Consider the following 24,743-nt stretch of genomic DNA (forward strand, 5'->3'; position numbering starts at 1 on the left):
AAAATTACATTAAAAATATGGTATATCTTAATAGCTAAATGAAAGACACAGTAATGTTAACAGTGATTGTGAGTATCGTAATGCACAATAGCACATCAAGTTAGTAAATGAAAAAAATCAATTACAGTTAACTCTACTGAAATATTCTTCTACCGAATAGAAGGAATTATCTAATAAATACTGTTTGAGCTGTTGTTTAAATTTGGGAAGCTCATGGATAAGTAATTTCAGTGATGGTGGGAGAGCATTGAACATCTTGCAGCTCATGTAATGGACTCCTTTTTGTGCAATAGTAAGGTTTTTTTGATTCATAATGGAGGTCCATCTTCCTCGTGGTATTGTGAGTATGGTACGAGTCATTGGTTTTGTACGATTGTCCATTTTTACCAATGAAACATAACACGGAGTAGACATATTGGCATGCAGTTGTCAGTATCCCTAACTTTCTGAAAAGGTTCCTACAAGAATGTCTAGGCTGACTCCGCTCATTATCCTAATAACCCTCTTTTGGGCAATGAATATTATTTTTGGATAGTGGCTGATTACCCCAGAAAACTATTCCATACAGCAATAATGCATGGAAATAACTAAAAAGCAGTTTTTGTGGTGTCTCGGTCACATACAGTGGAAATAATAACAGCGAATGTTGCTGAGCTCAGTTTTTTGTGGAGATGCAAAATATATTCAGACCATTTTAGACTGTTGTCAATGTGTACTCCCAGAAACTTGGTTGACTCAACTTGTAGTAACTCACTGCCATTCAATGTAATACTTAATTCATCCTCAACTTTTTCCTTACTTGGAAATGCACAAACTGGGTCTTATTAACATTTAGTGATAATCCAGTGGCAGTTCTAAAAATGACCAATTATCAGTGGTTCTGATGTCAAGCCCCACAGTTCCTCTTTAGACTGTGGTTATTTCAGTAGCTAACAAAGGTTCAGCAACATAGTATTTAAAATTAATGACTTTCTTGTCATATTGTGAATACTAGTTGAATCATTATACGTGTGCACATTTTGGTGCCCCAACTTGATCTAATTTTTTTGAGCAGAGAAGAAACAAAGATATCTAAAAGCTCAAATCATCAGCACATTCCATAGTTTGAAGTAAACTATTACCCTTACATCCATTTTCTTCTGGTAAGTAAATATAGATCTACCTTTTGACTTAAATTTGAAAGCTCATGGTATTTGTACACTTTAATCTGATAAAGATTAGAGCAGTATGAATACTAACAATATTTGTGACGTACGTACGTGTGTGCGCGTGTGCGTGTGTTTACATTAAATAATAATGGCTGATATTAATTTTCTATAACTAAACCCCATTATGAAGTCAATGACAACTGCAGAGACTGATATTGACCTTTTCTAATCATGTCCATTCACATTTGAGTATTTATTCTTTGCCATTTACAATATACTCTGAAACTGGACACCTGACATAACACATTCATTTGTTACAGGTTACAATGGGCACGGCGATGGCTGTGGTGGCGCTACTTTAGGGACTTCTTTCCATTACGCCTTGAACGTATTGAACCATTGGATCCAAATCGCAATTACCTGTTCTGTGCATTTCCACATGGTGTGCTGAGTGCAGGGGTTTTTGGCTGCTTCTCCACCGATTATATGGGGTGGGACAAACTTTTCCCAGGAATTACTGTTTATCCTCTTACACTGGAACAACATTTCAAGGTTCCTTTCTTCAGAGAGCTCTGCTTATCCTTAGGTTGGTTTACTTTTCTACTTTTTCAATAATCAGATAGTTTGTTTGTGACATAGAATTAATATATATAAAAAAATAAAGGGTCTATAAATTAAATGAAAAATTTTATATGAATCTTTATGAGAATTGGAGACACTTTACTAATTATCATTTCATAAGATAGTTATGTTATAAATTCTAGAATTGTGGTTTATGCAGTGGCACATTTGACTGAAAGGATCAGAGTATATGGAAGCATACAATACATAAACCCTGCAGTCATACTTGCACTTAATAACATTTCTATTTGGTAATCAAAATATTATCAGCAACATCAACCCCCCCCCCCCCCCCCCCCCCCCCAGTTATCCTAGTCAAATAACTAAAAATACTTTTGTATTCCAGAATGGATAGATAGTTGTTTAAATGTTCTGTTGCATGTGCTTAGTGTTTTAACTAATTCCATGACTGGAAGGGAAGAAGGAAAGAGAGAGAAATCATGATTGTCTGCAGATACACAAGAATGCATTAAAAAAAAAAAAAAATTGCCATTTGAGTGTAACTATATACAGGGCAACTCAATAACAAGTAAGTAAATGATCTGACATGTGAATTCAATGACACTCATATTTAAAGGGTAATATTTCCTATAACATTGCACTGTAGTTGAATATGGAATGCAGATTTATATAAATGAAACTGCCAGTAACTATCATGGGAAACACTCGTTCTTATATGTCTAATTAGATGATCAAAAATACTTTTGTTGAGAAGTTGATGTTTTAAAGTGATATGCCTACACCAGAACAGCTCTTGTCATTGTATGAAAGATAAAACAGTTGTGGATGAGTAGTGAAATGAAAAAATGTGCTACACACAGACTGAAGAGAGAAAATTGGTGAATGATAGAATGACGAGAAATAATACTGAAAAGAAATATAGATATGTATACATTCACAATAGTTATCCAGTATTTTTACTCTCACTTTAATGTTTTTGCTGCCGTCTCCCCATTCTTCTTCCATCATAGTGTAGTTCTACTAGACAATGCCCTCGTGCTTTTTATGACTTCATTATGGTTATGGAGTTCACACAAACTACTTTAATACACAAGAATCTCAGTAATCTGGCCATTCCTTGATGTGTGGGTGCTGGCTTAGTGGAATTGCAGGATTATTGATACTGTCTGAAACATACAGAGACTATACTTCGTTAAAGCCAAAGAAAAACTCATTTTCATAGAAAAGTTGGTCCTTACATCTGTATATGTCCAGTAGTATAACTCACTATAATACATGCCCCAAATTTTCAGTTGTCACAGTGACATGTGACAGGAGAAAGATTTATCCCGCAGCTACTTTACGAGCAATAACATCAGTACTGTACAAGGTTGCTGCATAGCATACTCCAGGAACATGTTTGCAGCTACGGCACTATCAGTGTGAGAAATCTTGTTCTCTCCTGCTATGGCCTGTTCATCACTTTCACTATTACTTTCCTACATGCTTATGATATCTTCATCTATCTTTCTCGTACTATGAACAGCTATGACCACTTCATTCCCTCTCTTTCACATAACCTTCTGTTTTACTAACTCATTGTCGAACTGGGTTTTGTACTGTCAAATAACTCTTTCTTTTTTGATGTAATAAGCAGTTGCTCATCCAGCACTGTGCGCAGCAGCAATATCTTCCTGTGCGGAACCTCAGTTCAACTTAACAAAATTTAGAGTCTCTGCTTAATGCCAAACAGAATGAGTTTCCTTTTAGAAGCCGTGATACTAAAATGAAAAGAAAACCACAATTTCAGATATTTATAGCATTGTTTAACATTGTTGCAAATAATCATTTTTGTGACCGACAGACTGCCATCAGTGAAGAGGGTTGTAATAGGCAGATATCTATCCAGACCATCACACACAAATTCCAAACTGCATTAGGATCCACTGCAAGTACTATGAAAGTGAGGTGAGAGGTGAGAAAACTTGGATTTCATGGCATAGCAGATACTCGTAAGCCACACATCACACCAGTAAATACCAGATGCTGCTTCACTAGGTGTCAGGAGTGTAAACATTGGATGATTGAACAGTGGGAAAATGTTGTGTGGAGTGACGAATCATGGTACACATTGTGGCGATCCGATGTGGGTATGGCAAATGCCCAGTGACCGTCATGTGCCAACCTGTGTAGTGCCAACAGTAAAATTCGGAGGCGCTGTTGTTATGGTGTGATAGTGTCATTCTTGCTTCCCACTGTCGAAGAGCAATTCAGGGATGGTGATCGCATCTTTCAACATGGCCGAGCACCTGTTCATAATGTATGGCCTGTGGCAGAGTGGCTGCATGACAATAACATCCCTGTAATGGACTGGCCTGCATGGAGTCCTGACCTGGATCCTATAAAAAACCTTAGGGATGTTTTGGAACACCGACTTCGTGCCAGGCCTCACCAACCAACATCAATATCTCTCCTCAGTGCCGTACTCCCTGCTATTCCCTGGGAAACCTTCCAGCATCTGATTGAACATATATCTGTGAGACTGGAAGCTGTCATCAAGGCTAAGGGTGGGCCAATACCGTATTGCATTCCAGCATTGCTGATGGAGGGTGCCATGAACTAGTAAGTAATTTTCAGCCAGTTGTCCAGATACTTTTGATCACATAGTGTATGTTTACATGCCAAAATTTTTGGAAAAATTTTAAACATGCTGAGGGAGGTAGAATGAGGCAGCTGGTACCCCACATTTCAACCAGTCTTTCAAACAGAATCATAATTGCATTTTTCATGCTCAATTAGCATTTTTTCACTGTTACTTTCTTTTCCTTGCCACAAGACGTGTCACTCATATAAAAAGAATTTTATGGGTCAGTAAAATTTTGATAGTTTATTTATGTTAAACTGAAATAACACAAAATTAATTTTACACTTCAGACCGCAATTTACATACACAAAAGTTTTGCATGTGTTTCAGAACAACATGGGGTTCCCAGAATCCTTCAGATATGTCACGTTATAGCATATTCTCCCAAGATACATCACTTCATGAACTAAATTTTCGCCTCACACCAGATTTTACATGCGTGTTTTACATGCGTGTTTTACATGCGTGTTTTACATGCGTGTTTTACATGCGTGTTTTACATGCGTGTTTTACATGCGTGTTTTACATGCGTGTTTTACATGCGTGTTTTACATGCGTGTTTTACATGCGTGTTTTACATGCGTGTTTTACATGCGTGTTTTACATGCGTGTTTTACATGCGTGTTTTACATGCGTGTTTTACATGCGTGTTTTACATGCGTGTTTTACATGCGTGTTTTACATGCGTGTTTTACATGCGTGTTTTACATGCGTGTTTTACATGCGTGTTTTACATGCGTGTTTTACATGCGTGTTTTACATGCGTGTTTTACATGCGTGTTTTACATGCGTGTTTTACATGCGTGTTTTACATGTAAAAATAGTGTAATTTCGAACTTCTGTCCTGGAAATGGATAAAGATACTGAGAAAATTTTAAGGGTTTCTTTGAGATCAGGATCTTAGAAATATATCACAAAAATTTCAGCCATTTGCTGTGCATATTATTCTCAGAATGTGTGGCCTGGATTTTGATACAAAAATTGTAAAAAACCACCTTTTTGAGTTTTTATGTAACTGCCCATGAACTAATGATCCCTTCATAAGTCCCACCATAGACCACATGAAATGTAAAAAGAACCAAATAATTTGCTCCATTTGCCTACGCAGGCAAAAGTGTTTAATATTCATACTTTGAGCCAGTACTGTAGGATACTGACACAGACAATCCTTCTGTTGTGTATAGAAATGGTCCCTACCACAGCACTTGATCCTACCTTTCTGTTACCGATAGAACCAAAGAAACATCTGATTTGGTACCAGACCTACACTTATTGTCAAAAGCATGAACGCATGGGGTTGAGGACATAATGGTAGGGAGGATGCAGCATGTTATCTTGGCTGGAGAGTCAGATGTAGAAGTAACTTTGTGTGTGCCCTAGGGAAGAGTTGAGACCCTTACTATTAATGTCATGTTTTAATGGCTTTGTGGAAAATATTAATAGTAAAATAAGGCTTTTTGCAGATGATGCAGTTATCTATAATGAAGTTCCATATGAAAATAGTTGCATTAATATCCAGTAAGGTCTTAAGATTTCAAAGTGGTACAGAGATTGGCGACTTACTTTAAATGATGACTGGTTCTGGATATTGCTATAGTGAGAGAGACCCATACCAGATAGGTCTAACAAGGGATATTGAACATATACAGAGAAGGGCAGCACAAGTGGTCAGAGGCTTGTTTAATCCATGGAAGAGTGTCACAGATATTAAAGGAACTGAACTGGAAGACTCTTGAAGACAGACAAATCTTCCTGTCTGTCATTCATGAATGGAATAGGAAGAAACTCTAATAACTGGTGCAAGGGGACATACCCTCTGCTGTGCACCTCAGTGTTTCTTGCAGAGTGTAGGTTGTAATTAACCATCAGGAAATACTTTAACATACTCTAAGAATATATTACCCAATCCTTTCATAAAACAGAAGTTTCATATAAAGTTCACCTTCTGCTAGATAATACTCCTCCAGAAATTTTACCTGTAATATGACAGTTCACATCAAATAGCTTACAGAAAAGTTGTATAGTGAAAATATGAAAACAATCAGTGTAATATTAAATAATATTCCTGAAACATAAGTTCTGAGCCACACATACGATAGACTACTGTGTGGAAACAGGACCCCCAACAATGGGCTGCAGAATTACATGAATGCTAGAAATGTAATCATCATAGCAATGGTAGAAGGTTAAGTTATCAAATGAAGGAATGTCCACGTCATTAATCATTCAATCAGTCATAATAATTGCACTGTGCAAAGAAACAGTTTTTAATATCACATTAGATTCAAATGTTAAAATATGCTAGGCATTACTGAAGATATGTCGAAGCAAAGGACATGGCTCAGAATAGACTCACAAGCTGTCACACTTGTTCATTTGCACTCTGTTTTGTGATGTTCGTATCACAGCTTTGCCCAAAATAATTACGAAGTTCATTAATGTCAACTGTAGAACTACTTTAGTATTTTGCAGCACCAAGCCACAGGTAATAGATACTTTGTAACTTTTAGGAGTTTCATGTAGACTAGAATTTGAGTGAACAAACTAAACTGTACTTCAGTTAATTCAGTTTTCATAGTAGAAAATTGTCAACCCCCTTTTGAACTGTGTCAAGAAAAAAAATCATTTGTTTTAGGTGGATGTTCCGCTTCTGCAGAAAGCATTGGGTATCTTATGGACAAACCGGGAGGAGGAAATGCTGCTGTGTTAATTGTGGGTGGTGCATCTGAAGCACTGAAATGCAAACCTCGCACATATCGAGTAATTTTGAAGCGACGACGTGGTTTCATCAGGCTAGCACTGAAACATGGGTATGTAAAAGATTTTTCTTTTTATCATTTCATGCTTCAGTGCTGCAGAAATTTTTGTAATATTAACAAATGCTAACATATATGGAGATCGTGCATTGGGAATGTGTAATCTCATATTAAATGCCTATCCATGATACACAACCACGTCTTACTGGTAGGAAAAATTCACTGCTTCATAGAGTCATTCTGTCCACTTCCCTGAAGAGTTAAAGACCTGTCAGATCCACATCACATGTTTGTTTCATCAACAGGTAAACTTTCATTGCGGTGTCCTTCACTTTTGATTTCTCTTACCTGTCCACACCGCATTTAAAAATAATCAGTGATTCTGTTTTGACAAATGATACTTTCCACATCAAAACATTCTTCCCATAATATTCACCTTCTTAGAGATTTGACATTTGCATGGACAAGTAATTCTTTCTATCCACATACACTGAAAAGTCTTGCCAAGGATAGCTGGCTCCAAAGTAGGTGTAACACACTAGAGCAAGTTGTTCTGGCAGTTTCTGCCATGCTGCTAACAAGCAACAAAACAGCACTCACCTTGCGTGATTTTAGTTTTCTGGCCATAAGAAAATTTTGACTATTTCTCGGCTGTTCAGTGGGGTAGCAATAGTCAGAAACTGCGATATTTTAGTAAACAGACTTCTTGCCATCTTCAGGCATTCTCTCTCTCTCTCTCTCTCTCTCTCTCTCTCTCTCTCTCTCTCTCTCTCTCTCTCTCTCTCTCTCTCTCTCTCCCTCTCTCTCTGACTTCATGCAATGTCCTCAATTGTGCTTCAGTTGGTGTTGGATGCACGTATCTACTGGCATGTTCAACAATGGATCTGCATTCTTAAATTGCCATTGCAGAAGTGTAATTGCACATACATTATTGCTGTGCTTTGGCAATGCACCATACTGGTCCCAGATCTTGCTTACCCGAAAGCTGCTGTCTTTCTTCATTGGTTCATCATGCAGAGACATTAGAGATCCAGCTACAAGGCGGGGTTCCCGGCTTAACAAAATATAATGTCTTCTGGACGATGTCATCTGGATGAATACACGAGAAATATTTAAAAAAAGACTCATCTTATCATGCAGCCCCAAATAACACTTAATCAGCTTAATCACATTGTCTGCTAGTGTTTCATACACCTTTGACCATGTCTTGAAATGACTTACAGCTGCTGAAAAATCCCTCACACACATGACATTACTGAAATTGTAATATGCTGTTTATCTGCAAAATAAATATGATGCTCATCTGTAATTACTGGTGCTTCCAAGTGACTTTTTAGTTTATGCTTCTTGTATCTGTAAAGTTCCAAGTCATTGTTAAATGTCTTTTAATTTTTTGGTTGTTTAATTGCACTGGCTCACAAATAAAGAACATTACTGAAAGCAAAAGGAAAAAAGATCAATTAAAACTAGGTGAAAATAAGTGAAAATGAATTGTAAGTTTCACTTTTGTTTCAGTTGTCCACTGGTTCCTGTTATCTCATTTGGGGAGACTGATCTCTATGATCAACTAGAAGGTACAAGACTTCTGAAATTCCAGCACTTTTGCCGCAAGATTACTGGAATGGCACCAGTGCTTCCAATTGGTCGTGGTTTGTTTCAGTACTCCTTTGGTATTGTACCTCGTAGGAATCCTGTTACTACTGTTGGTAAGTTTGTGTAAGCTCAAAATTAAGTTGTTCAAAAACTGGATAAATTAACTAAGGATTTCACAGTAAACAATACATTAATAGTTATTGATTACTCAAATGACAATGAACGTTACGGATCCTCTAGGATGCATATTAAAACTAAGACACAAAATCAATATAACAATTTTTAAAGTACCTCTTCAAACTGGCCGAAGTGGCCGAGCAGTTCTAGGCGCTTCAGTCTGGAGCAGCGCGACCGCTACGGTCGCAGGTTCGAATCCTGCCTCGTGCATGGATGTGTGTGATGTCCTTAGGTTAGTTAGGTTTAAGTAGTTCTAAGTTCTAGGGGACTGAGGACCTCACGTGATAAGTCCCATAGTGCTCAAAGCCATTTGAACCATTTGAAAGTACCTCTAAATGTGATGCCAAAGACCTGAATGGAAAAATAGCCAATCATTTCATAGCAAAAAATTACAATTACTACTACTACTACTACTACTACTGTTTGTAGGAAGAGACTGAGTGTTTTGAAATGGAATGTCTGGAAAAAAGCAAAGACACAGTTCATGATTTACATCTAAACAGATAAATAAAGATTCACATTTGCAGTAGACTTGCCTCTTTCATACATTTAGCAAATATAAAAAGCCTAGTATAGAACCAGCAATACAGCATACACAAATGAACAAACAAGTAAATAAAAAGACTGCCCTGAAGAACAACAACCACCAAACCACAACAGAAAGAAAGTTATGGACCAGTATGTGAGCAGAAATAGGCAGAAATAGGCAGAAATACGCAGAAAAGGAGAAACAGCAGGGCACCTGATGGGCTTATTTTCAGATGTACAAATAAAACAAATGACACATTAATGGATAGATGGGTTAAAAAACACTGTAACAAAGTGAAATTGCCAAACCAAAGCAAGAGTATAGACCTGTAAAGAACTATGGACTGGTGTGTGAACAAGAACAATGAAGGTGGTGACACTATTGGCAATATGAATATAAGCTAAAGGTGTAAGATACTGCAAATATTACATGCAGCTACCAAGCTGTGAAAGAGCGTGATTTAAACATTTATAACGTTTATATGTAAAATCTCTGATAACAACATTAGTGAAACTAATGTATTACTAACAGATAAGATAACGGCGAAAGGATATCTCAGAAATATGCATTTATGAACACTGGTGCAAGCCTGAATTAAGTAGACATACATCATGTTGTTGTTGTTGTTGTTGTTGTTGTTGTTGTTGTTGTTGTGGTCTTCAGTCCTGAGACTGGTTTGATGCAGCTCTCCATGCTACTCTATCCTGTGCCAGCTTCATCTCCCAGTACCTACTGCAACCTACATCCTTCTGAATCTGCTTAGTGTATTCATCTCTTGGTCTCCCTCTACAATTTTTACCCTCCACGCTGCCCTCCAATACAAAATTGGTGATCCGTTGATGCCTCAGAACATGTCCTACCAACCGATCCCTTCTTCTGGTCAAGTTGTGCCACAAACTTCTCTTCTCCCCAATCCTATTCAATACCTCCTCATTAGTTACGTGATCTACCCACCTAATCTTCAACATTCTTCTGTAGCACCACATTTCGAAAGCTTCTATTCTCTCCTTGTGCAAACTATTTATCGTCCATGTTTCACTTCCATACATTGCTAAACTCCATACAAATACTTTCAGAAACGACTTCCTGACACTTAACTCTATACTCGATGTTAACAAATTTCTCTTCCTCAGAAACACTTTCCTTGCCATTGCCATTCTACATTTTATATCCTCTCTACTTCGACCATCATTAGTTATTTTGCTCCCCAAATAGCAAAACTCCTTTACTACTTTAAGTGTCTCATTTCCTAATCTAATTCCCTCAGCATCACCTGACTTAATTCGACTGCATTCCATTATCCTCGTTTGCTTTTGTTGATGTTCTTCTTATATCCTCCTTTCAAGATGCTATCCAATCCGTTCAACTGCTCTTCCAAGTCCTTTGCTGTTTCTGACAGAGTTACAATGTCATCGGCGAACCTCAAAGTTTTTATTTCTTCTCCATGGATTTTAATACCTACTCCAAATTTTTCTTTTGTTTCCTTTACTGCTTGCTCAATATACAGATTGAATAGCATCGGGGAGAGGCTACAACCCTGTCTCACTCCCTTCCCAACCACTGCTTCCCTTTCATGCCCCTCGGCTCTTATAACTGCCATCTGGTTTCTGTACAAATTGTAAATAGCCTTCTGCTCCCTGTATTTTACCCCTGCCACCTTTAGAATTTGAAAGAGAGTATGCCAGTCAACATTGTCAAAAGCTTTCTCCAAGTCTACAAATGCTAGAAACGTAGGTTTGTCTTTCCTTAATCTTTCTTCTAAGATAAGTCGTAAGGTCAGTATTGCCTCACGTGTTCCAGTACTTCTACGGAATCCAAACTGATCTTCCCCGAGGTCGGCTTCTACTAGTTTTTCCATTCGTCTGTAAAGAATTCGTGTTAGTATTTTGCAGCTGTGGCTTATTAAACTGATTGTTCGGTAATTTTCACATCTGTGAACATCTGCTTTCTTTGGGATTGGAATTATTATATTCTTCTTGAAGTCTGAGGGTATTTCGCCTGCTTCATACATCTTGCTCACCAGATGGTAGAGTTTTGTCAGGACTGGCTCTCCCAAGGCCGTCAGTAGTTCCAATGGAATGTTGTCTACTCTGGGGGCCTTGTTTCGACTCAGGTCTTTCAGTGCTCTGTCAAACTCTTCACGCAGTATCTTATCTCCCATTTCATCTTCATCTACATCCTCTTCCATTTCCATAATATTGTCCTCAACTACATCGCCCTTGTATAGACCCTCTATATACTCCTTCCACCTTTCTACCTTCCCTTCTTTGCTTAGAACTGGGTTTCCATCTGAGCTCTTGATGTTCATAAAAGTGGTTCTCTTATCTCCAAAGGTCTCTTTAATTTTCCTGTAGGCAGTATCTATCTTACCCCTAGTGAGATAAGCCTCTACATCCTTACATTTGTCCTCTAGCCATCCCTGCTTAGCCATTTTGCACTTCCTGTCAATCTCATTTTTGTGGCGTTTGTATTCCTTTTTGCCTGCTTCATTTACTGCATTTTTATATTTTCTCCTTTCATCAATTAAATTCAATATTTCTTCTGTTATCCAAGGATTTCTACTAACCCTCGTCTTTTCACCTACTTGATCCTCTGCTGCCTTCACTACTTAATCCCTCAAAGCTACCCATTCTTCTTCTACTGTATTTCTTTCCCCCATTCCTGTCAATTGTTCCCTTATGCTCTCCCTGAAACTCTGTACAACCTCTGGTTCTTTCAGTTTATCCAGGTCCCATCTCCTTAAGTTCCCACCTTTTTGCAGTTTCTTCAGTTTTAATCTACAGATCATAACCAATAGATTGTGGTCAGAGTCCACATCTGCCCCTGGAAATCTCTTACAATTTAAAACCTGGTTCCTAAATCTGTCTTACCATTATATAATCTATCTGATATCTTTTAGTATTTCCAGGGTTCTTCCATGTATACAACCTTCTTTCATGATTCTTAAACCAAGTGTTAGCTATGATAAAGTTGTGCTCTGTGCAGAATTCTACCAGGCGGCTTCCTCTTTAATTTCTTAGCCCCAATTCATATTCACCTACTAAGTTTCCTTCTCTCCCTTTTCCTACTACCAAATTCCAGTCACCCATGACTATTACATTTTCGTTACCCTTCACTATCTGAATAATTTCTTTTATTTCATCATACATTTCTTCAATTTCTTCATCTGCAGAGCTAGTTGGCGTACAAACTTGTACTACTGTAGTAGGTGTGGGCTTCGTATCTATCTTGGCCGCAATAATGCGTTCACTATGCTGTTTGTAGTAGCTTACCTGCATTCCTATTTTACTTTTCATTACTAAACCTACTCCTGCATTACCCCTATTTGATTTTGTGTTCATAACCCTGTAGTCACCTGACCAGAAGTCTTGTTCCTCCAGCCAGAAAACTTCACTAATTCCCACTATATCTAACTTTAACGTATCCATTTCCCTTTTTAAATTTTCTAACCTACCAGCTCAATTAAGTGATCTGACATTCCACGCTCCGATCCGTAGAACGCCAGTTTTCTTTCTCCTGATAACGACATCCTCTTGAGTAGTCCCCGCCCGGAGATCCGAATGGGGGACTATTTTACCTCAGGAATATTTTACCCAAGAGGACGCCATCATCATTTAATCATACAGTAAAGCTGCATGCCCTCGGGAAAACACACATAAATAACTAAATTCATTATATCTTCCTACTATTGCAGGAATGACAGCAAGTAAGGTGTGGTAGTGATGTACATAGAGGCAAATGTAGATTTTGATGGCCCTATTCCCTTAACTCAAAGAAATGTTGAGGACAATGAGACTGCAGTTTGGTTATTGCTAAAGTTTACCAAACACCATCTGGAAATTTTGAACTTCTCTTAAATAAATTAGAATCATTACTAAACAAAGAAAACAAAATGGAATGTGACTTCATAATTATTAAGAAATTAAAAATTGATTTTCTTACAAAAAGTAGACAGAGGTTCTTTTGAAACTTACTACTTACTAGACTTTAAATGCTGTAGTATATGCTGCTATCTGAGTAATACACACTTGTGAAACAGCTTTAGATCAGTTTCTAGTAAAATAAAGTTTATACAATGTTTATTCAACATTTCACGAAAACTGTTCTGTTCAGGCTTTAGTGCCTATGTACTTCACATACTAACCTTGAAGGTAAAAGGCAGTATTCAGTACCACATGTAGGTGCTACAGTCAGGATAACAAACTACTGTGCAAAGAAAATGATAAGTTTCTAAAATTACTGACCTAAGTGAGACATATAACACTTCATTCATGTATTAATGTATTACCTTCAAGTTGCATTTCCACAGAAAACTGTAACCATAAAGGACATTGTAGAGCAAACAGTTGGATCACTATGGAATGAGGGGTCTCATGCCTGAAGAAGACTGATACATAAAATGTGTAACTTGAATAATTCTTCACCTGAAATACACATTACAAAAATTTTCCAAAGTAATGAGAGTACCAAAAATAATGCAAAATGATAAATAATTCAGCACATAAAGCAATCACCAGGTGGAGTGTCATAGAAACAGAAACTAGTGAGAACAGAGCATCATGTAAAAATACAACACTACCACAATAAAATAAAGTAACAGACTCTTTAGAAGTAGCCAACTGATTTAACATCATTTTTTACAGGTATTGCAGACAGTAAACGATATCAAACATAAATAACAATACTAAATCCAATTAATAAGCATGTGTAGTAGATCAATGTAAATCACAACTGTCACCCAAGATTAAGTAGCAAAAGCAATAAAATGACAAAACTCCAACTTGCAGGCACTTAGAGTCTCTGCAACAATCTTAAAGATGAGTGCTCTGATCTGGTTCAGCTAACTACCTACACATTTGTTGAGATTGCTCACTTCAAGCAGACACTTTCTCTGCTCTACTTGAACTGTCTAATGTAATTTCAATACGTAAAAATATATAAGTAACTATGCACCTACCATAGTTTCCTCCTGCATTTCAAAAACCGAAAAGGTTATGCATGACAAACGTAGGGTAACTGTAATTAAGAACAGAATACTATGTAATAATCAGCACAAATTTAGAAATAAGAAGTCAACAATTACTGCCATTTATGAAGTGTGGTAAGTACGTACTAAAGGTGCGTCTACACGTGTGAGCCTTTCACTTAATCGCTGTGCAACTGTTCTTGCCATGCACGCAAGTACTGGGATGTGTGTAGGTGCATTTCTCTTCCTCAGCTTGTGTGTGCTAGTGGTTCCATTCAAACGGGGTGTGTTTCTCCATGTGGGGAAAGCTATAGCAACGTGTTGATTAGTCCCAAGGTGCACAGATGTAAACGTACCTTAAGCTTGACAGACACTAAAAAGGAATGAAGAGCAGTGTCTGTAGACCTAGTGAAAGCTTCTGACATTGTAGATCATAAGAGTCTGCTCCCAAAGACTGGTAAGTAAGAAATTTGAGGTATGTTCAACAGATGGATCCATTTCTTTTTGAGCAATCATAAGCAAGCAGTGAGCATCAAGCCCACTGTCAACCTTAAAACTATTTCTGAACACTTATCAGATTATAATCTAATTAAATATGCAATGGATTAGTGATGAGACAATTTCTGTTGCTTTTGTTCATTAATGAACTAAGTTTAAATGTGGATACTAATAAAAACAGTCATATTTCCAGATGACACCTCTATCATATTAAAGGTGGAAAGTTAGGAAGAATTACAGTAATCAGTAAATATTGTTACTTGTAAACTTGGCAAGTGGCACACAATAATCAGCATTTAATAAAAAGAAAAAAACTATTGCATTAAAATATCAGTGCTGTGAACAGGGCTATGTACAACTCATTTGTATCAATAGTGAACTCATTTGTCATGGGACAGATGCCAAATTCTTAAAATTATGATTACAAAACAATGCAAAGTAGAATAAGCATATAGGATATCTTAAAGCAAAATTGAAAAAGAGCTGCTACCTTGTTTGTTCACTAAAATCTTCCTGCAGCGATAAGACAGTAAAGTGTGTGTATTGAGCCTACTTTAATAATCACTTTAAATATGGATATACTTCTACATTATGGAAAATATTTTATTCGTTAAAATAAATGTAAATGGTAAGGATAATAGATTGCAAAAAATGATTCATCATCACTTTACCAGACAAAACAAAAACTTAACCACCCAAATCAAAGCATCCCTGTGCCGAAAGGGTAATTTCCACATGGGAGTTAAAATCTATAACATGCTTCCCAACAACATAAAAACAATTACTGGGGTCAAAAACTTAAAAAATTTTCCAAAGACATGTTTTCAGCATCACTGCTTTTTCTCCACTGAATATTCAAATGTATGGAGAGTATTATATAAAATATTTAATTGTACTATGTATGCATAGAAATAACTGTAACTTGTATATATATAAATTAATTTGTCCAATGTCAAATGCATAAACAGGACCAACAAAAATACAGTACAAAAGAAAGCACTTTATCACTCTCATATACTTTCTATAGTATTTACAATATTACAAAAAGGCAGCACAGCACAGCATGTGGGAGAGGTATAGAGCAGGGAAGGCACGAACTGTTGGATGGTGTGGTGACAGTAGGATGCCGTAGGCAGGAAAATTTTGGGAGCAGAGAATGTGTTGTAACGATAACTATTATCTGTGCAGTTCAGAAAAGCTGGGCCTCTTGTCAAAGCAGGCATGCTGTAGACCAGCTCTGCTGCAATGCTTGCACAGCTTAGAGGATTGGTATGACTACCAGTCAGCTGTCTGCCAGTATAACAGCCACTACCAAACTTCTGGCCAAGAGCAAAGTAGACCATCCTGTTGCACAATGTGTGGTTCCTAATACTGTTGATATTCCAACTTGTACTTTTTGTATTATTCAAGCTTTTTTTAATTAACAAAGATTTCCTGTACTAGAACTAGTATTTTGACTTGGTAAACTATAACAAAACTGCTATATGTTACAAACTTACAGAGAGCTGTGGGTGACAAGTTCAGTGAAGATGATTTCATCCAAATATTGTATAAAAACAAAACAAACCATGCATGGTACAACGCTAAACCTGAGCAGTGTTGTCCCCAATGATATGAGGACATTATAACCTTACCCATGTAATCCCTCTCTCTTCCTGTCTAAGAGATTCCGACCAATGACATACACATGAGCAGCCATGTCCACCAAAAACTAGTTTCCTATTGTTTCCTATGCATAACAAGCAGCATTCTATTTCTGTTCACATTTGTACAGTACTTTGTTTCACTGAGAATGCCGTTGGACAGTTGAGGCACCCTCTTGTGCATTTAATGAACACTTACCCAGACAGTGTTTATTTTGCCTTTTGCATTAGCTACACTGCACCTCATGCCCTACTTCTACATATTCATAACATTTTGTCTGATGGCACTGCTTCTTGATGTATCCTATACACCCACATCTAGAACACTTTACCTCAGAGGAGAAAACACTATGGTCGCTTTGTCCCAGAATAACAATGTCAATTTCCTCCAGCTGTGTAGTGATCCTAATGACAGTGACCAAATCGCTTTGAATTTCTACCCTCAGTCTTCTTGACACATTGGTGGAAATACCCCTCAAAAACACAACTGAAGTTCCATTTTCCAACTCGTGCAAAATGTTAGTCTCTACATTCAGTGTTAGCTCTAGTCTGTGCTTAACTTTATCAGAGGAGGACTTCATTCACTTGCTGTATTCTTGAGACAATCCACCGAGTTTCTACCTAAAAAAACAAAACAAAAAACTCATGATTTTCTGTTAGTGATAATGCTGGATGAGTCCAGTAGCCAGCTCATCAAATGTTTGTGCCTTGCTAAGGGTCTTGTTGTACATGATGTCTTTGCATCACCCACTAACTGTAACTTACCATATTTAAACAAGTTTTGTCCAACCGATTGCCTAAATTTAGCAGCGGTCCTCACATCACTGATAAATACACACCTCATCTGTTTTTGCTGAAAAATGAGTCGCTAGATTACCTGCTATGGGATCAACTTAAGGAACTGGTATATTGAATGAGGCTTTTGCCTCACCCAGATCAGATTGTATTTGCTCACTAATAGTTTCCAATGCTGCTACTTTCTTTACTAATGCTTCATTCAACTCCTTCTGTTTGGTTGTGGTTTCCAACCATGTGACTATCTGCCCTTTCAAGGCTTTAAGTGTCTCATGTAACACTGTCACATATGCTTCATCAGTTAACAGCTGTCATGTCAGATAACATTGTGCAATCTTTGGCACCTGAAGATGATGAGCAGCTGTCTTGTCGAAATATTGTGCAACTTCCACTACATTATCCAACGTGATGCTTGTGAACCGATGAAGCGTTTACTACGTTGGAAAAGTCTTAAACAGCATATTGCCACATGTTACAAATGTATGCAGACATAGAATGCTGCTTGTTATGCACAGTAAACAATTTGTGTAACCTCCATCTGCTGTCATACAAGGAAAAACATTGGTAAACTGTACCCACAATGCATATATGAGAAACATACTATATTAATCCTTGCAACATATTGTGGCCCAAAAAGAATTTGCAAACTAATGTGCCTCATTCCAAACATTTTACATATGTTACATATTCTGACACAGCCTGCATATGTGGCAATTCATATAGACACAAATTACAATATGGGTTCTGACCAGGTGAAAGAAAGCTTCCTTAAAATTGTCATGGAACTGAGATAGATCTCCAGACTTCTGTAGTTTAACAAATGACACTTCAAAGTTCATATGACAAACCAGATGGACGCACGCATGCACGCACGCATGAGTCTCTCATCACACTGGATATTTGGCAAGTGTAAAATGTAGCAGGAGAGCTAAAGGAGCAGCTTGGCAGATAATGTAGGTTGTTGATACTGCAGATTTGCAGGTGTGGTACCACGTGAAAATGTCTACCAATGGTATCCAATTACTTACACCAAATATAGAAGACTGCATCTGTGGTCTTTATGTTGCCAAGATGGCATAGAATGACACTTGGTGGTGAGGACATGTTGAACACCAGAAGGGCTAATATGACATCTCTAAATACACATTTATTATTCATAGTTACGCAGTTGTCTTTCTTCAAGGTTGCCAGTAGCCAGGGGAGCATAAGGGTGCTGGCCACACTGGTATGCACTGAGGCCGGCGTGTTGTGCACACCTGAATGCCACTGAGAGAGGTGTGTGTTCTTGGCACCCTGCAACATCGGTTAGCTAGCCATAAGTTGGTCAGTGTTGCCTGCCTGCATTGGTGCTGACAGCATAAGACATGGCCAGTGGGTTACCAGGGCACTTTCGTTGATGCTGTTTGTGCCAAAGAAAGGCAGCCAACAGCTCGGCATAAGTTGGCTGTAGTCATGAAGTGTTCAGTCATGGCCCCTCAGAGAGAGACCAGCCAGTGATTCCAGTGTTCTCTCTAACAACCCTACCACAACAAAGGTCAAAATTTAATAATGATTGTGGTGTTGCTCACGCTGCTAAATACTGCATTTTCGGGCAACAACATAGTTGTTATGTGGCAGGTGTCATTAGAGCACAGTTAATAAAGTCATTTCATGTAATAATGAATAAACTAGGCACTCATCTTTTCGTGTTTCCCACGCTGGTCTCGTTGTAAAATCATGGCTCAATCGTCGAAAATCTAGGTGGTGGTGATTCCAAGCTCGGATGCAAAAAGGCCTAGGTTTTATTCTGCTATATTCAAAAGTTTTGTAGATGCGCTTCACAAACCATTCTTGAAGATAAATCTTTCAAAGTTAGCACAATAGTGATGTAAAAAAGTAATCAGCGCTCCGAATTTAAGTTACACTTCCTTTTAATTGCTTTTATTGCAATATCACGTAACACACACAACTTCACTTCACAATACAAAATATACTTGGAAACATCTTCCTCACAGTCACTGTTAAAGTTCACATTTTATAAACTGGCTACGTTATGAGTCTTTCCAATATGACGTCCAAGACTTGATTTTTTCAAGGTCCGACTCTAACTAACTAACTAACTATCGCTTATGTGCCCAAAAATCAGAGTTACAAGTATGGCAAAGATCATAGTGGCAAAAGAAAGAATACACATAAGAATAATATCATTGCAACATAAACATATTGATGTATTACAAATGAAATCAAATGTGAATGTTGCCTCAGAAATATGTAAACTACTTTACAGAAACACAGTAGAATATTACTAGTATCGAGAGGTTCAGATGAGGTGCTGTAATGGTTACATAATTCAAGTACCATTACAACTCGCAGACATATGTTGGGCGGTGGCAGCAGCTGCTGTGCCCCTTTGAATTGATGGTAGTTAAACAACTCACTAGGTACCATCAACGAGGCCTCCAGGGGGCCTGGTGGTAGGAGGCTGAAGGCATCAATGATGGGGAAGCAGCAGCCTGTGGCAGTTAAGTCCTTCACAATGGGCTGGCTCTTGCAGCATAAATTGTAGTCGTCTAGGTGGGCCACAGATGGAGTGTCACAGGGCCCACCTTGGGACTGGTAAACTGCAAACTGGGAAGTAAGCTGCAGAAGTAGAGGTCTTTTTACAGATCAGTCTACAGTGGTGATGCTACTGTGCGGCAAAAATGACCAAATGTGCCCTAGTTTTCTGAACCTGTCAGCAGCCTACACCCTGTTGTGGTATACTAACTCCATTCTTCACTCTTCCTGTTCACTTGCTTTTGCACCGTGTGCTCTGAAAGCTGTTCTTGTGTATGTCTTTGGTATTGTTACTTCCCTGCACATGGTCAACAGAATGACATTATCCTGCTTTCCTCATGGGGTCACTTCACTTTGTTGACACCTTAGTCCACTAGCTCGGGTAGTTTATGGTAATTTAACTTGGTGGTGTGCTCAAGCTGCATGCAATACTGGCTGTTGTTCTGGGTTGTCATTCCAATCTAGATATAGTACGTTAGTGTGCCTTGACTTCTACTGTGGCTCTGGTACTGGCCAGAAAAACTTCGAATATTTTCACACCTATCCGGAATATCATTCTGGGGGTGTAACACTGTGAAGAAAAGATTTCAGATGTAATCAGCAGAGAAGTTTATGGATGGGAGCCCATAGAATAGGCAGGAGCCCATAGAATAGACATGTCCAAGCAGAGAACTGCAGATACTGCAATAAACTGTCTGACCTATTAAACATACATCTGTGTGTAAAAGCTTATCGTCTGCAGTTGTTACATGCACTGACTACTCTGAAAAAAGTTTCATTCTGACTTTCACAATGACTTGTACTGACTTCTGGAGGAAAATCATTTTGCAAAGAAGCTGGCTTTCAGTCAGTCATGTTTCACATGTCTGGAATGCTGAATCGTCATAATGCATATGTTTGGGGCACAGAACATCCACACAAGATTGTGGAGTGCATTCATGACTCGCATAAAGTTAGCATCTTTCATGCCATGTCCTCTTCAAAAGTTTATGGATCATTTTTCTTTGTAGAAAAATTGTGAGGGGGTTCCATGCCCTGAACACAATGCAACAATGGGTTGTGCCACACTTCCAGCAGTACAGTGAAGACTTCATTTTACAACTAGATGGTGCTCCACCACACTTGCCTTCATATGTTAATGATTACGTCAATGCTGAACTGCCTCAGTATTACAAATGGTCATATTGAGCACCTATAAGTTAAAAACTTCGGTAGATGCTTTATCCACTGACAAGTGTTCATTGGTTGTATGTCTTGTTTACATGCAATCATCTTCATATACCCCAGGGATGCTTATGAATAACCTTAAACAAAATAATTTGCAGATTGAATGTAGTGCCCTAAAAGCCCAGCTGAACTTGATACAAATAATTACTCTAAGAGCATAAGTAATCTGTATACAAGAACATACAGCTATCATATTTTAAACCATTCAACAGCTGCTGCTTTTTTAACCATTCTGAAATTTGTATTTGTCAAGTACTTTGCCTTGAAATGCCGGCACACACTAATACCTGGAGGCTGAAATCAGAGTAATGCTCTTGGAGAATGTTAAGACTACTTTCATTGTAAAATTTATCTGGGACTGTATTATTTTGAATTAGTATTGTTACTCTACAATTTAACAACATTCTGTACAGTCAGGGCAGAATAAGTACTGACATCCTCATCAGCTTAAAAATGTTTAAATTCTTCTAGAGAACAGAGTAGTTGTCAACCAGATAAGATTTCTGTTTGTTTTGAAGTTAATGTTATTTTCAATCAGATTGTTTACATCAGTGGACAAGTAGTCAAAGATTCTTATGATTGAAGACTATGGTTTATCCAGGTGTTGAATATCATCTACTGACTTTGACCAATGATGCATTATAAGCTACAAAAAAAGCAACACAAAGGTGATTTCAAAATGATGACCAATGACATTGTCCGTTCCCATGGCGCAAAAAATGAATGTCAAATACTCATACAAATTCTTAATAATAAACATTGAATATGCAGGGAAAATCAGGAGAAATTGGGGGTTTTGTGCAGGGATGGATAAAAACCTAAAATAACTGCCTCAAAATCTTGATAATAGTAAAACATACAAAATGAAACAAAGAAAAACCATATACGATAGTTGCTTTCGAAGATGAAAAAATGCATATTGCGCAAACAAACTAGAACTGTTAACAAAAACGTTACTTGACCTATGAGCTTTACTTAAAATTCTGATACCAATACAAAAAGCTAAAGGCTGCCAGTAATGCTAATAGCCAAAGCTAACAAGAAAGAATGAAACATGATATTGAAAAAACTCTGAAGCTACATAGCACTACACAATTCAACAATGGAAAATGCAAGATGGAATGTAACTCAACGTAAAATGCAGATACCAGTAGTACAAATAGCCAACATGTGACACCGATAGAAATAGCCAAAAATAACAGCAATCAACAAAATGTGATATCAAAATAAAACAAGGGATCAGGTCATTTCTTCTTCGTAGAACTGGCTGCCTTTAAGAAGCAGCTCATGCATATAGTTATAAGTGAACCTAAATATTAATGTGGAATCCCAACCACAGTGTGACTTACACAGACAGCATCAGACTACAAATGAACTATGAACATCCACTGTAGCAACTGTTGGACAGAAATTTAAGAGATTGATGTCTTTCTGTTTTGACAAGGAAATAGTAAGCTACTTTGTAGCAAAGAAAACTGAAGTCAAAGTCCAGGAACTCCCTTTACTAAACATAAAGCTGAATTAAGGTTAAACAGCAAGAGGTAACATATTATGTGGGAAATGTAGGTACCTTTCATTGAATGGTAAAGTCAATTAGGTAACAAAACATTTTTAAGTCAATGTGCCAAAAATATTGAAAACTGGCTACACATGTGTTGGTACATTAAATAATTCACCGACATAAATGAGGTGGGTTATAATTAAATGTCACTTTTGTTGCAAGGGAAAAGACTGATAATGACATCAGTCAGACAAAAACTTCGGTTGGGTATCCTGATCAAGGATGTGGAGAGTCAAGACAGCAGTTGTTCCATTTTTACACTGACAGTTTGAACAAAAAATGATGTACATAATGGCCTGAACTCTTGTTCCTGTATAGTTTGTTGCTGGAACTGACTGAAACGAAAATAAGTATTTCTAGGATAGCAAGTGCATAAATAAGATTTTGTGAAGTCAGTATTGTCGTTTGTTATTACAGTATGAGGAATTCATCAGTACATAGTAGAAATATTCACTTTTGTGACCTTAAGTAAGTGAATGTAAATGGAAATAAATTTAATTGTTTATAACAAACCAACTAACACATTAACATGTTCTTTTTACAGTTGGCTCACCAATTGAAGTGAAGAAAGTTGAAGACCCGACACAGGAACAAATCACTGAGCTCCACAATAAATTCTCTGAAGAACTTGTAAACTTTTTTGAGAAGTACAAGCACAAATACATTTCAGATGCAGACAATGTACATTTAGAAATTGAAGAATAACTATCTTAGTTGTCAGCAGAGCATATGACTCTGTTTTATACATCACTTCCAATTGTCTGTTGTTTACAGTATTGGATAATATGCATTTGATTTTTTCTTGTAATATGAATGCATTCACATTCCTGCATTCAGTTAATAGGAAAAGGACCACTGTTACTCCTGTTTAAATATGCCAGAAATTGTACAAATTATTGTAAGTCATTTTGCTCAATGAAATTATTTAGTGTGTGTGTGTGTGTGTGTGTGTGTGTGTGTGTGTGTGTGTGTGTGTGTGTGTGTGTGTGTGTGTGTGTGTGTACGTGTAAAAGAGATTTATATAGTTAACTTCTGAAGCAAAACAGTCTGTATGATAAATATACAAATTTTACTTAACTTTTGCTTAGATACAAATCTGCTGCAATGCTGAAGTATAACACTGTTAAATCTAATTTTTTTAGATAAAAATTTATTGAAGATTAAGTATCACATATAAAACAGAAAACACATTCAATGAACTATAAATTGATACCGGTATTTTATTTCAAACTTCTGTATTGTGGCAGATTTGTAAGGAGTAAACTTTTCCAAGACAGTAATGGCTGTGATTAGTTGTAAGAATAGAGACGTAACTGTAATAGATTCAAGGGATTAATATAAGTATAAAGTAAGAATAATTTTGTGCTGAAGAGACTTGAGATTTATCTTGTCAATTTATTACTGATTACTCAATTATTTGTGTGAACATGGACAAAATTATTTTGTAGCAGCTTTTCTGATTAGCATATACTGTATCACTTAAACCTGGTCGGTACAGAATTCTTTTTCTTTTTGGCAATGTGCACAGTAAACTTTTGGTTATGGATAAAATTTGTTCTAAATAAATTGAAAATATTCAATCCTTTTGGAGAATTTACCCAATGTTGTTTGGAAATAAAATATTCCAGTGCAGAGAGGAAAATTGTTGTGCATATTTCTCTCTCTCTCTCTCTCTCTCTCTCTCTCTCTCTCTCTCTCTCTCTCTCTCTCTCTCTCTCTCTCTCTCTCTCTCGTCATAGTATAAGCAATGTGCTATTTAAGGGTACTCTGCCAGAGTTAAGTAGAATATTGTACTAATATTATTAAAAGGATAGTTGCTACTCACCATTAGTAGAGATGCTGAGTTACAGACAGGCACAACAAAAAGACTGTTTGAAACTGCACGCCATCCTAATATTGTTACATTTCATACAGAATACTGTACTGTGTGACTGAGAGTTGGTTTCCTGTTGCTTCTGAGGACACCTGAAACTTCAATGTAATGTGTGTTTGTGTACTGGTAGTCATGCTGATGTTAGATGAAATTTACGCTTGATGTTTTGGACTTTAATGGGTAATGTGCAGATAAGATTACTACATTCACTGCCAACATCCTCATTTAAATAGTCTG

General features: G+C 37.3%; 1 protein-coding gene across 2 annotated transcripts in view; it reads left to right on the forward strand.

The window, feature by feature from the left end:
- The window catches only part of LOC126481498 (2-acylglycerol O-acyltransferase 2-like), a 114,336-nt gene extending 90,071 nt beyond the window's left edge, over positions 1–24,265 (forward strand). For both annotated transcript variants that reach the window (XM_050105284.1, XM_050105285.1), the window contains exons 3-6: positions 1,469–1,734; positions 6,989–7,163; positions 8,625–8,815; positions 23,178–24,265. In XM_050105284.1, coding sequence (XP_049961241.1) covers positions 1,469–1,734; positions 6,989–7,163; positions 8,625–8,815; positions 23,178–23,338 — 793 coding nt within the window. In that variant the 3' untranslated portion in view covers positions 23,339–24,265. The remainder of the gene's footprint in view (positions 1–1,468; positions 1,735–6,988; positions 7,164–8,624; positions 8,816–23,177) is intronic.
- The last annotated feature ends 478 nt before the right edge of the window (positions 24,266–24,743 follow it).

This window comes from Schistocerca serialis, chromosome 5 (genome assembly GCF_023864345.2).
Source record: "Schistocerca serialis cubense isolate TAMUIC-IGC-003099 chromosome 5, iqSchSeri2.2, whole genome shotgun sequence".
Classification (NCBI taxonomy): Eukaryota; Metazoa; Arthropoda; class Insecta; order Orthoptera; family Acrididae; genus Schistocerca; species Schistocerca serialis.